This window comes from Amphibalanus amphitrite, unplaced genomic scaffold (assembly GCF_019059575.1).
Source record: "Amphibalanus amphitrite isolate SeventyFive unplaced genomic scaffold, NRLGWU_Aamphi_draft 001977F_arrow, whole genome shotgun sequence".
NCBI lineage: Eukaryota > Metazoa > Arthropoda > Thecostraca > Balanomorpha > Balanidae > Amphibalanus > Amphibalanus amphitrite.
In genome coordinates this window covers 58,975-81,485 of record NW_024883470.1, presented here as the reverse complement: position 1 = coordinate 81,485, position 22,511 = coordinate 58,975, and the positions used below count along the sequence as shown (strand labels likewise).

At 53.4% G+C, this 22,511-nt stretch overlaps 3 protein-coding genes across 3 annotated transcripts; 1 reads left to right on the top strand and 2 right to left on the bottom strand.

Annotated features, from left to right (window-relative positions):
- The first annotated feature begins 241 nt into the window (after positions 1–241).
- Positions 242–6,189, top strand: LOC122375986 (protein PALS1-like). The gene is made up of 9 exons (XM_043355607.1): positions 242–483; positions 945–1,072; positions 1,899–2,019; positions 2,327–2,526; positions 3,106–3,230; positions 3,668–3,832; positions 4,390–4,703; positions 5,155–5,391; positions 5,747–6,189. Exons 1-8 carry the CDS (start codon positions 316–318, stop codon positions 5,341–5,343), a joined length of 1,410 nt encoding a protein of 469 aa, XP_043211542.1. The 5' UTR covers positions 242–315; the 3' UTR covers positions 5,344–5,391; positions 5,747–6,189.
- Positions 6,190–8,162: 1,973 nt separating this feature from the next.
- LOC122375984 (3'-5' ssDNA/RNA exonuclease TatD-like) lies at positions 8,163–16,368 on the bottom strand. Its single transcript, XM_043355605.1, has 7 exons — positions 16,019–16,368; positions 12,643–12,871; positions 12,136–12,234; positions 11,800–11,960; positions 10,175–10,358; positions 9,562–9,724; positions 8,163–9,300 (listed from the first exon to the last, which is right to left on the bottom strand). Exons 2-7 carry the CDS (start codon positions 12,797–12,799, stop codon positions 9,138–9,140), a joined length of 927 nt encoding a protein of 308 aa, XP_043211540.1. The 5' UTR covers positions 12,800–12,871; positions 16,019–16,368; the 3' UTR covers positions 8,163–9,137.
- Positions 16,369–17,401: 1,033 nt separating this feature from the next.
- LOC122375987 (uncharacterized protein K02A2.6-like) lies at positions 17,402–21,216 on the bottom strand. The gene is made up of 4 exons (XM_043355608.1): positions 20,986–21,216; positions 20,628–20,777; positions 17,686–20,070; positions 17,402–17,407 (listed from the first exon to the last, which is right to left on the bottom strand). The coding sequence occupies exons 1-4, from the start codon at positions 21,214–21,216 to the stop codon at positions 17,402–17,404; spliced, it is 2,772 nt and encodes a 923-aa protein (XP_043211543.1).
- Positions 21,217–22,511: the final 1,295 nt, after the last annotated feature.

Sequence of the window (22,511 nt, the reverse complement as noted above, 5' to 3'; positions counted from 1 at the left end):
CAGCGTATGAATCATTGACATGCAATGATCTTTTCTAACCCCAGCGGAAATCCCTGCGCATTAAATTGTAGATAGATTGTCATTGGGACTTTGACAGTCGCTCTGTTCTGCCCCCTCCCGTGCCTCTGCGTCCGTGCCCGTGAGTTTCACCCTCTGTGCCTCTGTCGCTGTGAACCTGCGACCCACCCTGAGACTCTGTGTCTGTGTCTGTGCGTCTCACTCTCGGCCCCTCCGCCGCGGCAGGTGGTCGGGGTCCTGCAGGAGTCCTCCTCCCCCGAGGCCGTCGAGCTGGTGGACCTGCTGACGTGCTTCGACATGGAGGGCCTGCTCTACTCGCACGACCAGATCGCGGCGCGCGGCTCACCGGCTGACTCTGGGGAGCCGGAGCCGGCGCCGGCGCTGGACGACTACGCTGAGCGCGTGCACCACTACACCGACCCGCGAGTGCGTGTCATACGGCTGGAGAAGACCAACGAGCCGCTGGTAAGGGCCCGCACGGAGACCGGGTGATCGTTCCCGTGCCTCCTCCCCCTGTCTGTGCATCCCGGGTTAACGGCGACTGTATGGCGGTGGAATGGAGTCTGTAGAGAAGGTGTCAAGAAGAGGGGCCCGGGCGGCTTTCACTGAAAGTGACTTTTCGCGGAAAGAGGAGTGTTGATGGATGGTTTACAGCAATCATTGTCATGTTGCATTTTGTGTGATATGTTAACATAACATGTCACTTGTCAGTACCCAGAAACACAGAGCTAAGTCCCTCGGAAATCAAGACTGGATGGTCTTATCAGACTGCATTTATGTCGATCTTATTTCATGCCCTGCAAGAGAGGTGTAGAAATAAATATGCGCTTGGTCATGCTCGTATTGGTCTATTTCTCTGTCAAGCACAGATCTGTATTATAAGTGCCTTAGCCTAACCTTTCTGACGCGTTCCTCGCTACTCTTAGGGCGCCACCGTGAAGAACGAGGGTGATTCAGTGCTGGTCGGCCGGATCGTGAAGGGAGGAGCGGCCGACAAGTCCGGCCTCCTCCGGCCAGGGGACGAGATTCTGGAGGTCAACGGCATCGAGATGAGGTCAGTGGATGGTGTGGATGTCGTTACCTGTGTTGTAGATGTGCTGAGCCGCTGTGTATGTATGTTTGTGGAACCAGTGTTAATGTCTGTGAGACTGTCAACTGTGTGCCAATGGATTGGCTTTATGTGAGCTGCTGTTTCTGTGAAGCGATCTCCATATCTTACGGCATTAGTGCACAAAACGTAAGAGATTGTTGTTATCGGGATATTGCCAGCGAGCGACATCATTTTTCGGCATGCTTCGCTAACGGCGGTGATTATTTCCTATGCAAAACTGCCTCGGCTTATATCCCGGAGACATTGTAAAGACAGAACGCTTCATGATTGCTGAGTCTGCAAGCAGACTTCATATTCATATGCATACCATCAATGGTGTACGGCGTTAGGAATGCACAGTTACTGTCATGAATTCTCAACAGGATGCTGCCGGTATGTTTTTCCCTTCCGAATCATCTCTGAGACTCGCGACGCAGCGAGGGAATTGGGCTCTATCTACCCTCAGAGCTCTGGTAATCTGGCGATATGGGCTGGTCACTAGTCCAATCAGCGCTCCCCATATTGCCTGTCTGCCAGTAGATCTCTGCGATGGTTCCCAAAGGGGAGATTTACCGTGATTCGCTGGGCGCGAGCTGCTCATCAGCGCGGATTGGCCGTCATCAGTGTCAACCTGAGCGGTCCGGTCGGGGGAGCGGGACACCCGCCCGCCCGGGGGACTCGGCTCTGTGGGGTGCCGCGGCTGTCAGTGGACGCCTGACGTGGCGGGTGACGTCGCGCCGCTGTTACTCAGCGCGGTGCCGCGGACTCACGTGCTCTCTCGTTCCGACAGGGGCAAGTCGGTGGATGATGTGTGTGACATCCTGGCCGGCATGACGGGCAGCCTGGTGTTCCTGGCGCTGCCCAGAGACGAGCAGGAGGAGCCCGAGAAGACCAAACCGCCCCAGGCAGTGGTAAGGCGCCGCGCGGCTCAGGCGGAGGATTGGCCAAAATGCCCTCTTCTTTGGTCAATTAACAGGCATGTTCAATTGAGCTGGCTAGGATTAAAGCATCAAATTATTATCATGTGGTTAGAGAGATGTACTCTTGGTGGTGTAAACAATTATGATCCCTCGGTTGGCTTGTTCCTGGTTCTGGGAAATCATTTATAGGTAGTGTGAGAAACAGGCAGCAGCTGCTAGTTAGGTTCGGTAAGCAAGTACAACACGACGTGTAGTGTAGTCGCCTCGTCTAACCGCCCCCGCCCTTCCCGGCCTCCAGTTACACGTGAAGGCGCACTTTGACTATGACCCGGAGGACGACATCTACATGCCGTGCCGCGAGATCGGCATGTCGTTCCAGAAGGGCGACATCCTGCACGTGACCAGTCAGGAGGACCCCGACTGGTGGCAGGCCACGCGCGACGGAGATGAGGACCTGCCGCTTAGTGGGCTCATACCCAGCCTCAGCTTCCAGACACAGTGAGTATCGCCCCGCCCCGGGAGCGGGCCCATCCAGACACAGTGAGTACTGCACCTGCCGCTCAGTGGGCTATACCCAATCTCAGCTTCCAGACACAGTGAGTGGCGAAGGGTAAACCAGGAGGGTAATATACCCAGTCTCAGCTTCCAGACACAGTGAGTGCCGTGGCCAGCGGACCCAGGGGAAGGGATAGCCTCAATATCACCTCCGATACTCAGTGAGTGTCGCGGTTGGCGGGCCTGGAGGAAAGGTGGGTATGACAGCAGGAGCTTTCCGAGTCAGTGCGACGGTCGGTGGGCCCCGGAGGAGTGTGAATGTGTCAGCGGAGGTTACAAAAGTTTGCTGTTTTAATTAATTCGGTGTTGTATCTAATAAGCTTTGTAAAACATAGCGCATGAAATGCTGCTGATAATTTGTACCTTATGGTGATAGCCAATAGTTATTAGTCATGACCGATGACTAAAAACAATGAATTATGCCCAAAATGGCCAGCTCAGGTTCCGTACAAAGATGTCTTTTGTCTACCCTTGCGTCTAGAATGTTTTTGATTCACCCCTAACAACGTGTTACTTTTTCAGGAGGGAAACACTCAAACAATCAATCATAGATAGCAGTCGAAAGGAGGGCAAGAAGAATAAGTTCCTGTGTGCTAAGCGTACGAATAAGAAGAAGCGGAAAATGTATAATGCAGAGTACAATGATGGTGAGTGATATCCCGAGTACTCCTGGCGACTGTGCTCCTGCCTCCTTCGACCTTAAATGTGCCTTCTATGTCGTGTTCAATCCATATACCGTTCATAAGCATACCGGTAAAACGCCCGGCAACTCCCGATAGTTGGTATTTGTGGGACACTGTACGGCCCTTCATGGACTAAGTGGGTGGTTGCCAATATCACAATAATCGACCATATTGATGAATGCGTCTATAGGCTGTTAACAACATTACCGAAGTGGCCGCCCGAAACCTCCTCTCATCTGCATTATGTCATTTTCCTGGAGTGTTGTGCCATTCAGAATTATTATCCCCAAAACCGAAACGTATCGTCTGACTAATCATTCTTTTACTGGAGGCTGCCTGGCTACATTGCTGGCTGTACTGGCTGCTGGCTACTCTGACGACCGCCGTGTCCCCGTCGGCAGATTACGAGGCGAACGAGATCCTCACGTACGAGGAGGTGGGCCTGTACTACCCACGCGCCAACCACAAGCGTCCAGTGGTGCTGATCGGACCGCCCAACATCGGCCGCCACGAGCTGCGTCAGAAGCTGATGGAGGACACGGAGCGCTTCTCGGCGGCCGTGCCCCGTGAGTAGAAGCCTCTGGACTCTGACCTAGCCACTCACGGCTGGTAGCGAGGGCACACTAGAGTTGGTGGTCCCGTGAGAGCAGAAATTTGTGCGGCCTTTTCCTGCAAGTACGGTACTACTGGGTCAAATTCGTAATTACTTCACGTCTGCCGAAACTTTCACGGTTAGGACACATTTCTTCTACAGCTTTCTATTTATTTCCTATTAACGGTACACCTGTGAGTCCCATCACAGGTATGAACGCTGAGCCCTCTGGTTAACATTCCCGCGCTAGCCCGCTGGACTGGATCATCTCCGCTGGGCTAGACTCTGCCTCCGCGGCACCCTGTGTACAGAATCTACCCCTGGCGATCCGATCTGGCGCTGTGTATGCTGGGGAACGGCGCTGGAAATGCCGTGTAAACATTTACCCACCGACGTGAGCCGGGCTCGTTTGCGGGGCATTTGATTACGCGTGGACGTGCCCTGCACCTGGTGGGAGGTTCCTGCCCGCGCTGTTTTCTCTCCTGGGGTGTGATGGCTGACCCCTCTCCCCTCTCCGCCCAACTACTCCAGACACGAGTCGGCCCCGCAAGGACACAGAGGTGGACGGCCAGGACTACCACTTCATCTCGCGGCCGCAGTTCGAGCAGGACATCGTCAACCGGCTGTTTGTCGAGCACGGCGAGTACGAGCGCGCTTACTACGGCACCAGTGTCAGCGCCATCCGCACCGTGGTCAACAGCAGCAAGATCTGCGTGCTCAACCTGCACCCGCACAGCCTGAAAATCCTCAAAACCACCGACCTGAAGCCTTTCGTGGTGTTCGTCGCGCCGCCGTCGCTGGAGAAGTTGCGACAGCTCAAACAGAAGGCCGGCGAACAAGTCAGGGTAGGTGGCCAAGGGAGACGGGATGAATGGGAGGGGAGGGATGAGGTACGAGGGACGAGGGACTAAAGTAGACGGATGAGAGATGAGGAGAAAAAGTAGACGTTTGAGGGATGAGGGGCGGATTTGAACGGTGTGGGATGAGGGAGGGATGTAGACGGATGAGGAACCGGTGAAGGGGTCTGGGACGAGAGAACCAGGTCCGCTGCTCGCGGGTTCGACTGGAGAGTGGGGCTGCTGTCCCCGGGCTGCAGCCGTTTGACCTAGAGATGTGAGGGTTGTACTGTGACTCAGATGTCTGAATTTGAGTTTCAGTCGTTTTTTTTCTTTTCCAGAGATGTCACAATTATGATTTTATTGCCACTGATATTTATATCGCTATTTCAGCTGCATGTTGAGATTACGGTCGAATCGGATGAGTGTCGCTCTGACCGCGTGACGTGTCTGTCCCCAGGACGACGAACTGAAGCAGATCATAGAGAAGGCGCGCGAAATTGAGGAAGTGTACGGTCACTATTTCGACATCGTCATCATCAACTCTGACCTGAACCGGGCGTACGAGCAGCTCATCCACGAGATCAACACGCTGGAGCGCGAGCCGCAGTGGGTGCCGGCCTCGTGGCTGCGGCAGGACCTGGCGTAGCGGCGTCCCGGCAGCGAGCGGCCGCTCCGGCCCCGCCGCCCGGCTGAGGTCAGTGGCGACAGGCGGCTGGGCTACTGGGCTAGCACGGGCAGCCGTGAGGGTTGAACGAGCTAACGTACTGGGTGTAATGTGTAATGTCTCAATGGTTTTTCGTCTGTTTGCTTTCGTTATCTGATAACCTACCCTCGCTTTGATTCAGCTTCAACTAAATGTCACCAGCTGTATGTATTAGAGCTAACATTAGTGTGAATACACTCAAAATCAGCGAGTGCTACTCACAAATATTTTCAGAGCTGGTTAACTTTCTGGGTAGCGTTCATGCACTGTCTCCATCCACTTGACCTCTCAGAACTGATAGTGATGACTGACCGTTGCGCTGACCGGCTGTCTCTCTGCCCGTCAGCTCCGGCCGCGTTACCCGGCGCCGCCTCCCGCCCGCGGCCTGCTGCCCACTCATCGCCAGCGGCCGGCGCCAGCTCCGTTTTGTGGTATTTCTTCTTTGGCCGCGTTGTGAGGCCGGCGGGCCCACCGCGCACGTCCGGGGCCGCGGCTCGGCGCACCCGGGGGACGTCACTCGACACCCGGTGCCGATATTCGGCACTGGCCGGCGGCGCGGGGCGGGCCGGCCGGGCGGCGCGTGCTTCCAGACGGCGGCCGGCCTCGGTGCTCGTCTTCCCGTGTGTCGCGCCCAGGGAGGGCTCTCTCCACCGGTCGGCCGCGGGGCCCGCCACCGCTCACCAGCGCCCGTGTACAGGATCGCCCCGACCTGTGTATAGCGTTATTACGTTACCCTGTATATTGTTGTTACCGTGTATACCTGAAAATAAATATACGTTTCACGCAGTGCGCGATGGCTGTTGTTCGGTTGATCACCTGACGACCACGACCGCGTCCATTTGCGCACCACGCCTCTAACTCCACCCTGCAGACTGTTGATGTTGAACACGGGTCTGTAGATACCAGGACCAGGGTGTTTCGGTAACAGTGACGAAGGGATAGGTTCATTGGCGGTACCCTAAGAGATGATCGAAGACGTGATCGACTGACGCCAGAAAGTAATTCCACGAGGTCCGGGAGGAAGAAGATATTAGTGTCCAGGGGCTTGGCGGATATTCGGAGGTGGAGAAAAGTACGGAGGTAACTGGTGTCAATTTATTCATCTATTCATAGGCTGGAGTCACGAGTCGACTCTAGAATAATGTCTTTGATCCGATAAGTGAGGCGGGTGAGTGCTGGGCTGTGGGAAAATGCTGCGAATATCTAGTATCAGACAGCACGCGAGAGATGTGCGAGTGATCACAAACGATTCCCTATGTAAACTCTCACACTTCCGAAGACAATCGGCGGCACTTACTGAAGAACGCCGGTGTTTCACAACATTACCGCCCCATACGAGCGAGGCGTTACTCGGGGGGATTGGTGTGTAATTGTGGAGGGATTTATCTGCTGAACTTGCACGTGATAAGGAAATATTGCAGGGCGGGTGTCGGCCTAGCGATGTACGGCAAAGTCCACCAAAGGTGCTCTCCGCGTCCGTGAACTCACGCTTAACCCGCGCCCCACTGGGGGGGGGGGCTATTTATAGCCCCCCTTCCCGTTTTTCTGCAATAACTTCCAAACCGCTTGACGGATCGACGCCAAACTTACAGTACCTTTGGCTGCATCAATTTTACACCTTGTGTCAAAATTTGAACTTCGTAGCTACCATAGGTCGGCCGGAAATGACGTCAGAGTGACGTCATGTTCGGCCGATTTCGACGCAAAACATTGAACCACGGCAATCGCTCCCAAGAGCTCAGTTTTTAAGCTAGATCCAATTTATTTGCATGAAAGGACTCAGAATTGACCGCGCTATCAAACTGCTATCTCGAATTTTCAAAATTTTGAAAATTTCGAAAATTTGATATAATAATATTCAACATATGTATTTTTATATTTTTTTTCAAAAAGTTTTTGACTTTTCGAAAAAACCGGAATATATGTGACAGAACGCTTGATTATGACTAACTCTAGCAAGTTTTAGCTAAATATCTTCTAAAATGGCCAAGTTATACGCATTATTGCAAAAAATTCACAATTATTAATTTTTCAAATCAATTTTTCAGTACGTATTTGACATCGTACACCAATATAAATGGCACCATCGTGTTCCTGAGCTCAAACTGCATCCAATAGACACCTTTTTTGTTGAAAAATTTTAACTTCAAAATTTGACCTTTTTTTACCTGAAAGTGACCTGACCTAAGCTAAATTCGACTCAAAATGACCTCGAATGACACAGACGACATCAAATTCGAAATCTATGGCCTAAATGGACCATAAAACATGTGTCACGTGACCGACGCATGATAAAATATTTTCGTGACCTGTGATGACCTGACCTTGACCTGAAAATCAAAGTAAAAGCTTGGTACCCTCAGGGTATCTAGAGCATCTGTTTAAGAGTGTGTGTACCAAAAATGAGCCTGATCTGACTTGTAAGACGGCGGCCAGAGCCCAAAATGTGAACAAGCTAAAATGCTAATAATTTTTACTTTGACCTGACCTGTGACGTCATCGGTGACCTCGAGGTCAATGAAATTAGGTTTCGCTCGACAGTTTTTCCGGGGCTATCAGACGCCGTTTGAATTTTGACGATCGGCCCAGTAGTTTCGGAGTTAGGAGGGGGGGCTATGAATAGCCCCCCCCCCCCCCCCGTAGGGCGTGTTATACACAGACCCCAGTGGGGCGCGGGTTAAGAAAGGCGTGTCTGCCCCACCATCGGTTTTCCAGCTCTCAGTAAGCACGCGATACACGGTGCCAGTCACACTAAAAGCAGCTGTTCTCTCCGGTTCATCTCCGTGTATTGTCGCCGGAATATGAGGCACATGGTATCACATGAGAGAGCGCCGGCGCCGCAGCAGCCGACAGAGCACACCACACGCGCGCACCCACACCGACTCTTTGGCACCGTTCGTCTATCGATATAGAAGGCGTCTGGGGAGCCAAGGCCGCAAGCTTGGCCCTATAAGCGCCGATCTAAAAACATAGCAAAGCAGATCTACAGCTCCGCTCGGCGCTCTATAAACCTATGTTGCATAAAATCCGTCGCGCCGGGCGCTCACTCTGTAAAACTTTGCTCGTAAATAAATACAAGCAGCACCAGTAAAATCTCATTGCCACTGTGAGCAGCGATTGTCAAAGCGACTGACAAGACAACGACCAACGGCCGTCCCAGTGGGGACAGCAAATCAACACGCTACGAAAGAGACGCTACGAAAACAGATAAGCTGCACAGTCGGCTTAGTAACTCATGGTGAGGGGCTGGAACGAGTGATCGGCAGCACGCCGACCGCAATGGAAGAGCAGTAGCTGTGTCAACTGTCTGCACCCGCGCAGTGTACTGTGTGTGTGTCCCAGGATCTCTGGGATATGTGCTCGTAAATCGCACCAGAGCTGCTGGTGACCAGAACGATTCAGCTGCAATTGGCTATATAGCTCTGCGCGAGAAAAGCAGAGTGAAGATCTCAAGAGGTGTGAGGTAAAGTGAGAGAGGGCGTGGGAACTTCTCAAACCTCACACGCGGCACCAACAGCTGGGACGGGGGATTATGCCACGGAGTCGCGGCGCTTCGCAGTCGACAGGCAGGCCGCCGGGCCCGGCCGGGGACCGGCGCCTTCGAGCCGAGCGGCAGGGGCGGGCCATGCAAACGCACCGCCTCCTGGGAGCCGCCGCAGCGGGGCCTTCCGGACCCCGCATTCGTTTCGTTGCACGTCGATGCAGTCGATTGACCCTCGGGCGGGTGCGTGTTGCCGCTAGCCACTGAGGCCGAACAGTTTGACGGCGTTGTAGGTGGTCTTCATGGCCACGTCGTAGACGGAGTGACCCATATAGGCGGCGATCATCTCGGCGCTGGCCGCCAGCGAGCAGGGCTCGTTGCGCTGGAACGTGCAGTACCGGTGCAGAAACTGCAGCGCTCTGCCAGACCACAGGTGAGACACCCACGAGTCAGAGTCAGGGAGTCTGACACCCACGAGTCAGGGAGTTGGGCTGGGGTGAAAAACGGCGGATCGCGCTAGACACGGCACTGTGAGAGCAGCGTAACCAGAACACGCTACAGTCGAACAGTCAGTGGTGTTTTAACATACAAGTGGCAGACCAAAACAGTACAAAAAAAAACGTGCCACATTATCTCACCCGACAAAAGGAGGCGACAGTCGGGCGGCGGCAGTCACTCACCGTTCAGAGAGCCGGTCCTTGACGTGCTGGGCCACCTTGGCGGCGCGCACGTTCGGGAACATGAACGGCGAGTCGGTCTCGAGCAGCAGCCGGTCCAGCGGGATCGTCTGGTCCTCCAGCATGCGGCGCACGCCGTCCTCCGACTTGTCCTTCCACACGTAACCTGGCACAAACAATGGAGACTAATCGTACAAATCTGTAGAACAGCTCCAGTGTTATGAAGCATGCATCAACTTCAGAAATTAGACATATTAGGGTGGAGACTTACACTGGCGTCCAACCGGCGTCGAACTGAGCAGACGTCCAAGTTGGTGTCTAACTGTTGGACGGAGACTTCCAAGCTAGACGCGTCTTAAGTTAGCCGTCGCCAGATAGAAGCAGCCGCCGTCCAGCTAGACGCGTCTAAATGGAAGTCTCCACCCAGTATGTGCCATGCTACAAACAAGCAGACGATAATTCATATAGCAACAGCTGCCATTCCCAATGGTCAGCTCAGTGTGAGTGGAAAATCCCTACAGCGAGGGCTATTGTAATGTCAAGTATGTATATGTAAGACACGTCCTCCACCGCCGGTCTGACCGCGGGGACAGCGTCCGTCCCCCCGGCCACGTACCGGTCAGTCCGATGTAGAAGCCCATCTGCAGGTACTTAGCGGCGTGCTCGGCGCTGCCCGTGAAACAGTGGATCACCGTGGGCGGCAGGCGCTTGCCGAACGACTCCAGGATGGAGACGAGCTCCGAGTGTGCCTCTCGCTCGTGGACAAACAGCGGCTTCTGCAGTTCACAGGCCAGCGCCACCTGGGTACCAGGAGCGGTGGGATCGGGTCACACAAAGAACGGGGAACACAGGCAGGACATATACACAGCAGACAAGTTGAGAATAGAAGAGTCAAGAGACCATAGAAGTAGTTCGCTTGTGTGTAAGTATTTAACCCTATTCCTGGCGGGGGGGGGGGCCTCAGGAGCCCCCCCCCTGAGGTTTTTTGATTATTTCTCCCAAACGCGTTGAGCTAGGAAGCTCAAATTTTCTGACTTTTCCTAAAAGGCTTCTACGCAACATGTCTGAAAATTTTGAGTTGATCTGACCTCAGGTCAGGTCACCAGAGGCGGTTTGGTGACCCTACCTCAGAAAAGTTTGCAATCACGCCAGAGCTAGAGTTTTTGACCGATCAATTTCTTCTCTTCAGGCTTTAGTTAGGGTACCAGTATGTGCAATTTGTATATCTCGGAATTTTGATATCGGTGACCTAAGGTCAGGTCAGTTTCGCGACCTCCCCATTATAAGTCAATGGGGGAAAAATCAACTCCCTGTTTTTACCACTAAAACGGGTCGGAATGGCCCCATATACCATACATGACTTCATATACGATCAACCTTCACTACCTTGAGGTCTGTTTTGCTGTTGGGCAGCTGTGAGGTCATGTGACGTCATCAAAGGTCACCAAAGGTTTTTGGCCAATAACTCCGTACAGGAACAAGATACAGACGCGTGGATGGTCTCATTATGTTCAGCTCGTCAAGACGCATCGAATGATATACATGATGACCTCGAGGTCACGTGACCTGAGGTCAACCTTTGACCTTGACCTTTCGAGGTCAACATATATATCATTCGATGCGGATTGACGAGAGGATCACGATGATGCCCTTAGTTTGCTCCTATCTTGACTAATTCGAAAGTTATTCGAGAAAAACTCTCTCCATATCTAGCGCCGCCATTTTGACTTTTTCGATCCCTGTGACGTCATCTTTGACCTGACCTGAAAATGACCTTTGTAAAAATTGTAGACCTTGTCCATGCGTATCCGATGCCGTTTACCGCTTGTCGCTATCTTGCTTCGTTCTCGAGATCTCAGGGGGGGGGCCGAATCGGCCCCCCCCCCCGCTAGTTTCTTGTCCCGGCGGAGCCCGCCAGGAATAGGGTTAAGTGCCATTGTTGGGCAAAACATCAAGACGTGCTGACGGTTCAGGCAACGGAAACAGTCAGTGACTGGCGTATGCCCTGTTTATGCAGTCTGCTATCATTACACACAGGGTCAAACGCTCCGGCGTAGTTATACAATTATGTCCCCCGGCCCCCAGACAGTTCCACCTAGAGCTGTAGTCTGGGCGACCAGCCGCCTCTCACGGCACTGCGATGCCGAGCTCAAGGCACGCTACCCTTGACGAAACCTGCGGCCGCCGTAGGGTGTACCGTGTTGGAACTAGAGCCATTTGCCGCTGTTCCGCCGTTCTGACCTGTTTCTGAAACACGTCGAGCTGCACGTCCGGCGGCGAAAAGTTGCGGTTGAAGTCGAGCCCGCACTCGCCGATGGCCACACACTCTGGGTTGGCGGCCAGCTCCCTGAGCTCGCCCTCAGTCTCCTCGGTCCACGACTTGGCGTCGTGCGGGTGCACCCCTGTCGGGGGGACCGCGGTGGTCAGCGGGCGCTGGGCCAGTCTGGGTACCGCTCCACACCGCTGGGTCGTCACACAACTCCTGATAGGTTACCGTTACGTCTGCTGATGATTCAGTGAGCGGGCTCAAAGAATAGATAGCGCCTAGCAAAGAGCAGTGATAGTCCCACTACTTACCCACGGTGCAGTACAGCACGCTGGGATAGAGTCGTGTCAGTCGCAGCGCGTCGCGGCTGCCCTGAACGCTGGTACCCGTCACCATTATCTTCTGCACGCCTGCAACGGTAAAGCAGACCCCGTGACTAGCCATGTCCGCATCAAAATTCAAAACATTACACTGTCAACGACCGAACAAGAAAGTTAGGTTACAAGCAGCAGCCAACAAGTAAATTTTATTTAGGGGACATCAGTCCATCCCTCATTCATAGAATGCTTTAAGAACATAAGTTATCAGGCGCAATGGTTAGGAGATGAATAGGCAAACCTCCACGGACAACATCGAATCCGTTAATTCACCAGGTGGCTGCTCAGCAGGATAAATTTCGATGAATACTGTAAAAACACATCAAATAAAAAAGACATGGCTACTGACACCGCGATACACTGCACTGGCCATTATCACCACCTGACAGACCCAGCCGCTCGCGAGTAGTGACCCCTTCCCCGCCGCACGGGGCCACGTACCGGCGTTATTGGCGCGCTGCACCACCGAGTCGAGGTCGCGCGAGTACTTTTTGCTGGTGAGGTTGGCGCCGATGTCGACCAGGATGTAGTTCTCGGTGTTCTCGGTGAGCGAGAGGCCGCCCGCGGGCCGGCTGGGGGCCGCCGCAGCCGATGACATGGCCAGCAGCTCGGGTGTGGCCGGCCGGCAGGGTGCTGACTCAGCGGGGGAGCGTCGTTCGGTGTTTGAGCCCTTTAAAACACACACAAGTTGTGTTAGATATTTGTTTACACGTCACCCATGATACCATATAACAGTAAGGCGTCATTTGGGGGCGATACACGCGCGGCCGCCTGAGTGAGCCGGCAGCCCTCGCGTCCAGAGGCGAGGGACCAAGTGCGTGTCAGGTTTGAGTGAACGGACTACGAATCCCGCCTCCCAGCTCCCGGATCCCGTCTTGAATCAGTACCTACTCGGTCCAGCAGACATGTGCCTGGATCCGTAAAATGGAGCTTGGATCTGATCCCACGGATCCTGATCTCGAAATTGACAGGATCATAAATCCAATCTTTAATTTATCAAGAGTGTAGGGATCATGGATCCATGTCTAATTTTTTGCTTGAGATCCACTGAGATCATAGATACTCATTTATTTTTGTATACACAGAAAAAATCACTTGTAACAACCGAAGAACATTCTGTTTTAGTGATTTTATGTGATAGTACATTTTTTATGGGGTGTTGCATATGTCCTAATCCATAGTTTGGTGGCACTTATTGACATAGAAACACTTGGAAACCTAGTTTCAAATGTTGTGCATGGTAGGTTTCACTCAGATAAAAGATACATGTCCTTGGCTTATCATCAGATCCTATAAGCTCATAGATCCAGGATACATTTCTCACGCCGGTTACAATGGGATCATAGATCCCATTGGATTGAAATAGATTGACTTCGTCTTTCAATGGGAATCCCGTCGACGATCTTGGTAAATAAATAAATAAAAATAAATAAAATAGATGGTAGCCTGCAGTTAGCTTCAAGATCCACAGAGATCATAGATCCATCAATCAGATCCATGAGTCATGCACATCTCTGCGGTCCAGGGCAGATTGCTTCGCGTGATTCTTGTTAGTGAAAAGAGCCCATGAAAGGCGTCGGTGAAATCGTTCTAAATTTTGGGTACGCCATTCCAATAATAAGGAACGCTTGCAGTGCCAGTGTACAGTCTGTCTTAAAAGTACCGCGCAAAGTGACGGTGGATCCATCAAGCCTGACTGAGGTAAGGCCTGCTATAATTCAGTAGGCGGAACTATGGTCAAGCGTACCCATTTTCGGGAACGCATTTTCGTTCCCATGTTTGGGAACGATAAACCCAAATATGGGAACGCCATGTAGGCATTATTTAAAACAAGAAAAAGAACCGTTAAATGACGTCCAAAAAATATAAAACGATCGTGAACCGCCTGATATTTGTCTCAATATTGTTGGGAAAGAGTTTGATATTGTAAGGCCCATCGTAGTTTCAAATCGTTCCCCTATTTCTAAAGCAGTCCATCATCCGGGCCGCGAGCCCAAATTTGGGAACGCTCTCGTACACTGGCGCTGCAAGCGTTCCTTATTATGGGAACGGCGTACCCAAAATTGGGAACGATTTCACCGACGCCTTTCAGGGGCTCTTTTCATTAACAAGCATCACGTCCAACGCCGCAAATTATTGTTAACGCAACAATCATCAGATGACCTTTCCGGCAAGACCGTCGCATGTTTCGCCCGGTCTTCTGCGCTTTTATTCCCGTCGATCTCGCAGCGGGCACGCCCCCCTCTGCAGGATTACGTAATTCACAACGCTCAGCGATGTTCAACAAGGTCTTCCATACCTATATCCACCGTCCGCGCTGAGGGTGGAGACATGTCAAGCACCTGTCTGTTTATCACCGATAGTTGACGAGTACAAGGAAGTATCCAAAAATGGGAACGCTGAATATGTTACACCCTCAAAACACCTAGTCCCAATGAAAATCTAGTTTTTTCCTTTCTTGATGAGTGTAAGTGGCAAAAGGCCTGGTAGGATGGGCACGAGGAATTATCGAAATCAGCATAAAAATTATAAATAAGCCACACAGAGCGAGCTATATAAGAGAAATTCCCCCAAAACGATCACGCTTAGAAACACGGAAGACAAAAACCACGCTCATGACGCTCCTTATAAAACAACTCTAAACAGCTAGCATCCAAATAAAATATGTCTTTCCGGGATGATAAAATACAGCTGGATAATTTTCAACCGCTTAAACTGAGTTTACAACAGTAGCTCGGTAAATTCACTCACGTTCCACGCGGTCGTCCGCCCCGACACAAAAGTCAACAATATTACCTCGGGACCGTCCGCGTCTTCGCTTGCATTTGTCAGCATCTGGTGTCGATAGTATGGAAGTTCATAACTAGGCGAAAATTATTATACTTTACCTCAAACTAAAAAATGCTTCATTTTCCTTAAAATTGCATGTTAAATGTCGTATAACCCGTATTTCCACCATTCTGTCATTTTCAAAAAATCATTAAAAATATCATTCCACGGTCAATTTCCTTGTTCCACGGTCAGATTAAAGATAACTTTATGGAGATTTAGTAGACACTTAAATCAGCGTGCACTTTTTTGAGACGTGATGCACTTTTGACTTTTAGTGGGAGAACGGCCGAAAAATTGCCTTCCGTTCTCATAAATGGGAACGCCCGTTCCCATATTTGGGAACTCCGTTCCCAAAAATGGGAACGTTCCTATATTTGGGTACTCATGACCATAGTTCCGCCTACTGAATTTGAATGTCACCGAACCAATTGACCTAGGGAATAGACGAGGATGTGAATTGCTTCAGTGACTCAAATTTAGTAGGCCCTTCCTCGGTCAGGCATAATGGATCCACCGTCACTTTGCGCGGTACTTTTAAGACAGACTGTACCAGAGCGTTCCCAAATTTGGGCACACCGCCCCAGGGCCGGGTGGTGGACTGCTTTAGAAACAGGGGAACAATTTGAAGCTACGATGGGCCTTACAATATCAAGCTCTTTCCCAACAATATTCAGGCAAATATCAGGCAGTTCACACTTCACAATCGTTTTATATTTTTTGGACGTAATTTAACGATTCTTCTTCTTGTTTTAAATAATGCCTGCATGGCGTTCCCATATTTGGGTTTATCGTTCCCAAACATTGGAATGAAATGCGTGCGTTCCCAGAAATGTGCACAGTGCACACTTGACCATAGTTCCACCTACTGATAACAAATAATTGTAGACAAATAATGCGCACTGAACATTGCATTGCTTATAGAACCTATCAAGTTATATGTGTCACCCAAATATCAAAATCACCATGTGATAAGGATCGGAAGTACCTTTTTCTTCTGGCTCAGTAAGCGAGAACGACGCTTCAGCCCCTAGCAGCAAAATTTAAGAAAAAGGTGGGGTCGCGGCGCAGACCCTCCCGAAACTTTTTTCAGAAAGTATACTATCAAGGTCGGGATAATTAAGATCCTCAGCTGGAGTCCGTTAAATTGGCATAAGTTATGGATTAAAATGACGTTCCACTATAAAATTATTTACAAAAAAAAAACTTGAAGAAAATGCTGAACTAAAGGCAGGGAATCCGAATAAAACATTTTTTGACACTGCGTGCTTTCCGTCTCTGTAATCAATCATGAAGTGAAAGGAGCTGCCCTAGATTTTAGATCCCTTGACTTAAAGGAAAAGGGCCACCTTCGTGAAATATGAAGATATCGTTGTTTTTCATTTTGACATTATTATTTTTCATTTTCTTTTTAAAACTGGTGCCAGAAGTGCACAATTCGCGAAAAAGTATTTAAAACTATTTAACATATTGGTACTATGTTGATACTCTCTACGGCACCTACTGTATGATGGCATAGCGATGACGTCACACTCAAGCCAATCAGCGTTCAGAAGACAGACTCGTCGGATTGTGTCAGATAAGCTGATTGGTTAAAGCTGAGCTGGTTGGAGCTGATTGGTAAAAAACCAAAGCCTCGCCGCGGGTGGCTGTATTGTCGGATAAGAACGCATTCCTGGGATAAGGACGCATTCCTGGCGTATTTTCTTTTAAAATTGTCGATAACTACGAATGGAGGCCGAAATCGGCCGTAAGGAGGTATACAGATAGGTTTTCGGACACGGGCTACAAGATGGCTATCTCAGTTTCAATCCCCATGTTAAAGGTGGCCCTTTTCCTTTAAGTACTGTACGATATAGGTACGTACCTACCTATGTATTTTAGGATGCTTATGCTTTCGTTATGGATGAAGGAGAACCAATTTTCAGGAGGATCTTTCAAGGAGAACTTTTAATGAGGTTCTTTTGTTGTGTTGCCTCTTCAGTGTGGCCTCGTGAGAGGCGGGCGGCCGAAAACAATCACCGGAACTGCCGGACCTGTATTCTGGCCGCCGCACAACAAGATGCCAAAAACCCACGTGACCAACGCCTACGCCGCCATTACCGGAAGTCCACCCCGGACTTAGTAGTGGGCCGATGCCGTGAACGACTTGGGTCTTCCCTAAAAATAACAAAGCAACCTCGCACAATTCTGGCGCAGCTGATACGAACACTGAACAGCGCAACTAAATTCACGACACAACACCACCCCTCTCTTTGAGGGAAAACACACCCTATGAAAACACCCAGGCACAGGTACGGTGCTGAGCTAAACTGTACACGCGCAAACTCGCCTAACCTACGGCGAGAAACGCTTCCGCGGCCTACGCACCCTACGGCTGCGGCGCGGGGCCGCATGCTCGTCAGGGGCGGCACCGACTGGCGCCGCTGGGACAGGACTGGTACCCCTGGGCGGCTCGGGACACACATCATCGGTAGGAGCGGGGTCCACGGTCACAGGGGCTGGGTCAGTAGGCTCGGGCTCGCCCCCGACTGGGTAAAAGGTCACCGGCACCTCGCGATCAGCTTCCCCCGGGCGGCCCGGTACCAGGCGCCTGGCATGCACCCGCTCACCTGTGGCCAGCCTGTAGCTGACCGGACCGGTCCTGCGGCTCACCTGCACAGAGCGCTGCCCCTCGACCCGGCCCGTCCCGGGCTTCCGTACTCGCACCCAGTCGCCAGCTTCCCATCGCGGGGCGGCCGTGGCGGTGCGGTCATACCGGGCCCTGTAGGTCTCCTGGTACGACTGGTGATGCTGCCGGACAGCTCGATCCTCGGCAGCACGGCCGGACGGGGTCACATCGGACGGGGTCACATCGAGAATCGTCCGCGCCTCCCGCCCCCTCATCAAAACAAAGGGCGACACTCCCGTCGCCGGGTGGACCGTGACCCGGTACTCACCCAGGAACTTTCTGACAAACGTCGAGCGCGGCTCCCTCGCCAGGCGAGCCGACTGGATGGCTTCCTTAACCGTCCGGTTCAGCCGCTCGACCATGCCGTTGGTCTGCGGCGAATAGGGCGAACTAAACGTCTGTTTGACGCCCACGCGACCCAAAAACTCGGCGAGTCGGCCCGACCGGAACGCAGGGCCGTTATCTGACAGTAGCTCCAGCGGCACACCTTCGCGAGCGAACACTGTCTCCAGGAACTGGCAGATACTGTCTGCCGTCGCGTCCTGGCAGAGCGCGACCTCCGGCCACCGGCTGTACATATCGACGAGCACAATGCCGTAGCGCTCAGACGACGGACCTCTCATGGGACCGATCACGTCCACCATGAGGCGCTGCCACGGTCCATCTGGGAGTGGGATGGGCTGGAGGGGCGGCCTCTCCCTCCGCACGTGCCCATCGTGCTGAGAGCAGACCTCACAGCTCTTCAGCAGGTCACGCACCTGCCGGTCCAGGCGCGGCCACCAGAAACGCTCACGAAGCCGCTGTTTTGTGCGGACCACCCCCTGGTGGCCCGCGTGCGCGTTAGTCAGAACGCGCTCGCGCAGCGCCGCTGGCACCACCAGCCGGTCGCCGCGGAGCAGCAGCTGGCCATGTACGGACAGCTCGTCCCGTACCTGAAAGAAACCAGCTGCTCGGGGGTCAACGTCCCTCTGGCGGGGCCACTGCCCGGACACGTACCCACGGACGACGCTGAGACACTCGTCGGCCGCCGAGGCGTCACTGAGCTCCTCCTCAGAGATGGCTGCTGCCACCGTCAGAGCTGCAATCTGGAGATCGTCATCATCCGGCCACCAGGTCTCGGCTACCGGCAGCCGTGACAGGCCGTCGGCCACGGTGTTCCGCTCCGAGCGGACGTACTCAACGTCGAAAGAAAACTCGAGCAGGCGGGCCTCCCACCGCGCGACACGCCGGCCGACGCGCGTGGAACCCTTGGGACCGAAAATAGTACACAGAGCCTGATGATCCGTGCGCAGAGTGAATTTCCGCCCCCAGAGATAGTGGCGAAACTTCTCACAGGCCCACACCACGGCCAGCGCCTCCTTCTCCACAGTGGAGTAGTTACGCTCGGCCGGAGAGAACGACTTAGACGCGTACGCGATGACCCTGGGCGACCCCGAGGCGTCGATCTGCGTCACACACGCGCCTGCTCCGACGTCGCTGGCGTCGGTCGTCAGCACCGTGGCGAGCGCGGGGTCGAACATACCCAGCGCCGGTGACTGACGGATGGCGTCCTTGACGCGCTGGACGGCGCTGGACAGCGCCGGCGACCACTCGAACTTGTCAGCGCGCAGCGCAGCTCGCAGCGGCTCGACCAGGTCCGAGCACCGCGGCATGAAACGGGCGTGGTAGCCCGTGGCTCCCAGGAAGGCGCGGAGGCCCTTCTCGTCCTGTGGCTCTGGAGCCTCCAGCAGCGGACTGATCCGCTCTGGGTCGATCTGCACACCGGCCGCTGAGATCCTGTAACCGAGGAAATCAATGTCACGGCAGCCGGTGGCACTCTTGGACCAGTTCACTTTCACACGGTGGTCCTCCAACCGCCGCAGCACCTGCTTCAGGCGAGCGTCATGCTCCGCCTGGGACGGTGCGTGGATGATGATGTCGTCGAGGTACACCTCCACCCCGGGGATGCCCTCCAGCATCGACGTCATCACCCTCTGAAAACAAGGGCCGGCACTCGCCAGACCAAAGTTTACACGGCGGAACCGGTACAAACCCTTGTGGCTGACAAACGTGGTCAGGTTCTGGCTGTCGGGATGCAGCTCCAGCTGGTGGTACGCGTCCTTCAGGTCCAGCCTGGAGAACATCAGCGAACCACGGAGCCGATCGAGAACGTCCTCAATCCTCGGGAGAGGATGACCATCCGTGATGACCGCCTGGTTCACCCTCCTCATGTCAACGCAGAGGCGGATGGCACCGTCCCGTTTCCTGCCAACGACCAGTGGTGAGATCCAGGGAGACGCGCTCACCTTCTCAATCACGCCCTGGGCCTCCAGCTCATCAATCCGGGCACTCACTGCGTCCAGCACAGCCAAAGGCAGGCGGCGCAGTGGCTGGCGCACTGGTGGTACCCCTGGGTCAACTGTCACTCGGTGCTGGTACCCAAGGATAGCGGGTTGGGCCCCCGGAGAGGCTGGTAGCTCGTCAGGAGGGCTGGTGGGTTGGGCAGGCTCAGGAGAGGACACACAGGTGGGGTTGGTGGACACACTGCACACACGGTTGCCCACAATACAAACATCAAACACTTCCATCAGGTCAAGGCCCATCAGAGCGCGTCCTGACGGCACAACATACACTTTGACCAACTCGGTTTTCCCCCGGCATGACACATGAACACTTTTCACCCCCAGCACATTTAGCACGCTCCCCCCGTAGGCACAAAGGCTCTCCTCGGCTGCCCCGAGATCACCCTGCACAGAGTCCCTCGGCAGGATGGAAACTGGAGACCCTGAGTCCACAGTGAAAGTTACCTTGAGCCCCTCTACCTCAGCATCAAGGGTCAGCGGCACGGCACTAGCCCCAACAGCTAGCACCTGGACACTAGAAACCACACTAGCACCGCAGTGCTGGGCAAAGTGGTTGGTCTTACCGCACTTGGAGCACTTCCTACCGAACGCTGGGCAGCTGCGGTCACCTCTGCGATGTCCAGGGCGCCCGCAGCCCCAGCACTCAGGGCCTGCTGTCTGCTGCTGTGGTTGCTGCCGTCTCGGCTGCTGCTGCCTCCCCTGCGGAAGCTGCTGCCGTCCTTCCTGCTGCTGGGCTGGGACCGGGCCGGAGCGTCGGCGTCTGGACCCCCCTCGCTGAAACTTCTGTGGCTGCAGGGCCTGGACAGGCACAGGCACGGCTGGTCCCTCGATCACCCTTGCTTCTCGTTCAGCAGACTCCAGGGTGTCGGCCAGAGTCAGGGTCTTCTCCAGAGTCAGACCTGACCCTTCCATGAGAAGCCGCTGCCTCAGCTTAGAGCTCACGGTCTTCTCAATCACCTGGTCCCTGATAAACTCGTCCATCTGGGCACCGTACTCACACGTGCTGGCCAACTGGCGCAGCACGGAGACCCACTGGCTGGTGGTCTCACCTGGTTGCTGCCCCCGGCTGCGAAAGCGGTAGCGCTCAACACAAACATTCTGTTTGGGAGCGAAATGGGCCTCGAGGCGGCGCAGGCACCATTGGAAGTCGTCCTCGCTTTCCAGCTTCTCCATGGGTGGCAGATTCTCAAACACCCGCTGCCCCTCCGTCCCTAGACAAGTCAGGAGGACAGCTTGGCGACGTGCGGGAGGGAAAGCGTCACCTCCGACCGCACACAAAAAGTTCTCAAACATCCTGACCCACCGAGGCCAGGGAATCGCCGGCTCAGCTCCAGCGGTGGGCAAAAACGGCGCGGGAGCCGCCGCGAAATCCATGGTGAAAAATCACTGTTCGAAGTCCTCAGTCGCCACTTTGTTGTGTTGCCTCTTCACTGTGGCCTCGTGAGAGGCGGGCGGCCGAAAACAATCACCGGAACTGCCGGACCTGTATTCTGGCCGCCGCACAACAAGATGCCAAAAACCCACGTGACCAACGCCTACGCCGCCATTACCGGAAGTCCACCCCGGACTTAGTAGTGGGCCGATGCCGTGAACGACTTGGGTCTTCCCTAAAAAATAACAAAGCAACCTCGCACAATTCTGGCGCAGCTGATACGAACACTGAACAGCGCAACTAAATTCACGACACAACATCTTTCATCCACGTTTTCGTTCAAGCGACAATTAGGATGGGAAAGAGAAGCATGCAGCACCAAAACATTACCAAACCCAACTAGCCTTACAACCATCATTTGACGAATTGCCAAAGCATATGCAAGATTCCATATGTTTAATACCTTAAAATAAAAAGGTTATTTATGTGGTATTTTTTGTATTATGGAATGTAGGATATGGTAATTACGAGCAATAAAAAAGAAAGAATATCACAGAAGGGGGATATTCGCATTTGACCTCATTTGAAAGTCCTGTGTCGAAATCCATATACCAGCATCTGCGATGCTGGGCTCCGCATCGCGGGACCGCAGGTTGTTTGAGCAAACACCTTTGTAAACGCAGCAAAAACGCCCGCCGCCAAACGAGAGGATGAGCCTTGCACGTGCAGACCGGAGTCGGTGTGCTACGGACTGACGTGCACGGCACCCTATTCGCCGGTCTATAGCGGTGTGCCAAATTTGAGTGCAATCGACCCAGCCATTTTTGAGATCTGGAAGCGTCGCCCACACTGCACTGCACGTGCGCACGTGCAGCCTGGGTCCCAATTGACTTGTGCACGGCACTCTATTCGCTGGTTTCTAGCGATGTACCAAATTTAATCTGAATCGGCCCAGCCGTTTCCAAGATCTGGAAACGACCCCTACACGTGCGCACGTGCAGCTGCACCCCAACCTTAACACATGGAAATACACACTAACTGACTTGTGCACGGCACCCTACTAACCAGTCTCTAGTGGTATGCCAAATTTGAGCAC

Coding starts and splice junctions, on each gene's coding strand:
- LOC122375986 (XM_043355607.1), top strand. CDS start 316: ATGGAGGGCCTGCTCTACTCGCACGACCAGATCGCGGCGCGCGGCTCA. Junction 484..944: donor AGAAGACCAACGAGCCGCTG/GTAAGGGCCCGC, acceptor CGCTACTCTTAG/GGCGCCACCGTGAAGAACGA. Junction 3,231..3,667: donor TAATGCAGAGTACAATGATG/GTGAGTGATATC, acceptor CCCCGTCGGCAG/ATTACGAGGCGAACGAGATC.
- LOC122375984 (XM_043355605.1), bottom strand. CDS start 12,799: ATGTCATCGGCTGCGGCGGCCCCCAGCCGGCCCGCGGGCGGCCTCTCG. Junction 12,235..12,642: donor GCAGCGCGCCAATAACGCCG/GTACGTGGCCCC, acceptor TTACCGTTGCAG/GCGTGCAGAAGATAATGGTG. Junction 11,961..12,135: donor CGTGCTGTACTGCACCGTGG/GTAAGTAGTGGG, acceptor TCCCCCCGACAG/GGGTGCACCCGCACGACGCC.
- LOC122375987 (XM_043355608.1), bottom strand. CDS start 21,216: ATGGAGAAGCTGGAAAGCGAGGACGACTTCCAATGGTGCCTGCGCCGC. Junction 20,778..20,985: donor ACCAGGTGATTGAGAAGACC/GTGAGCTCTAAG, acceptor GCCCGGTCCCAG/CCCAGCAGCAGGAAGGACGG. Junction 20,071..20,627: donor CCGCAGCTGCCCAGCGTTCG/GTAGGAAGTGCT, acceptor CCAGTGCGCCAG/CCACTGCGCCGCCTGCCTTT.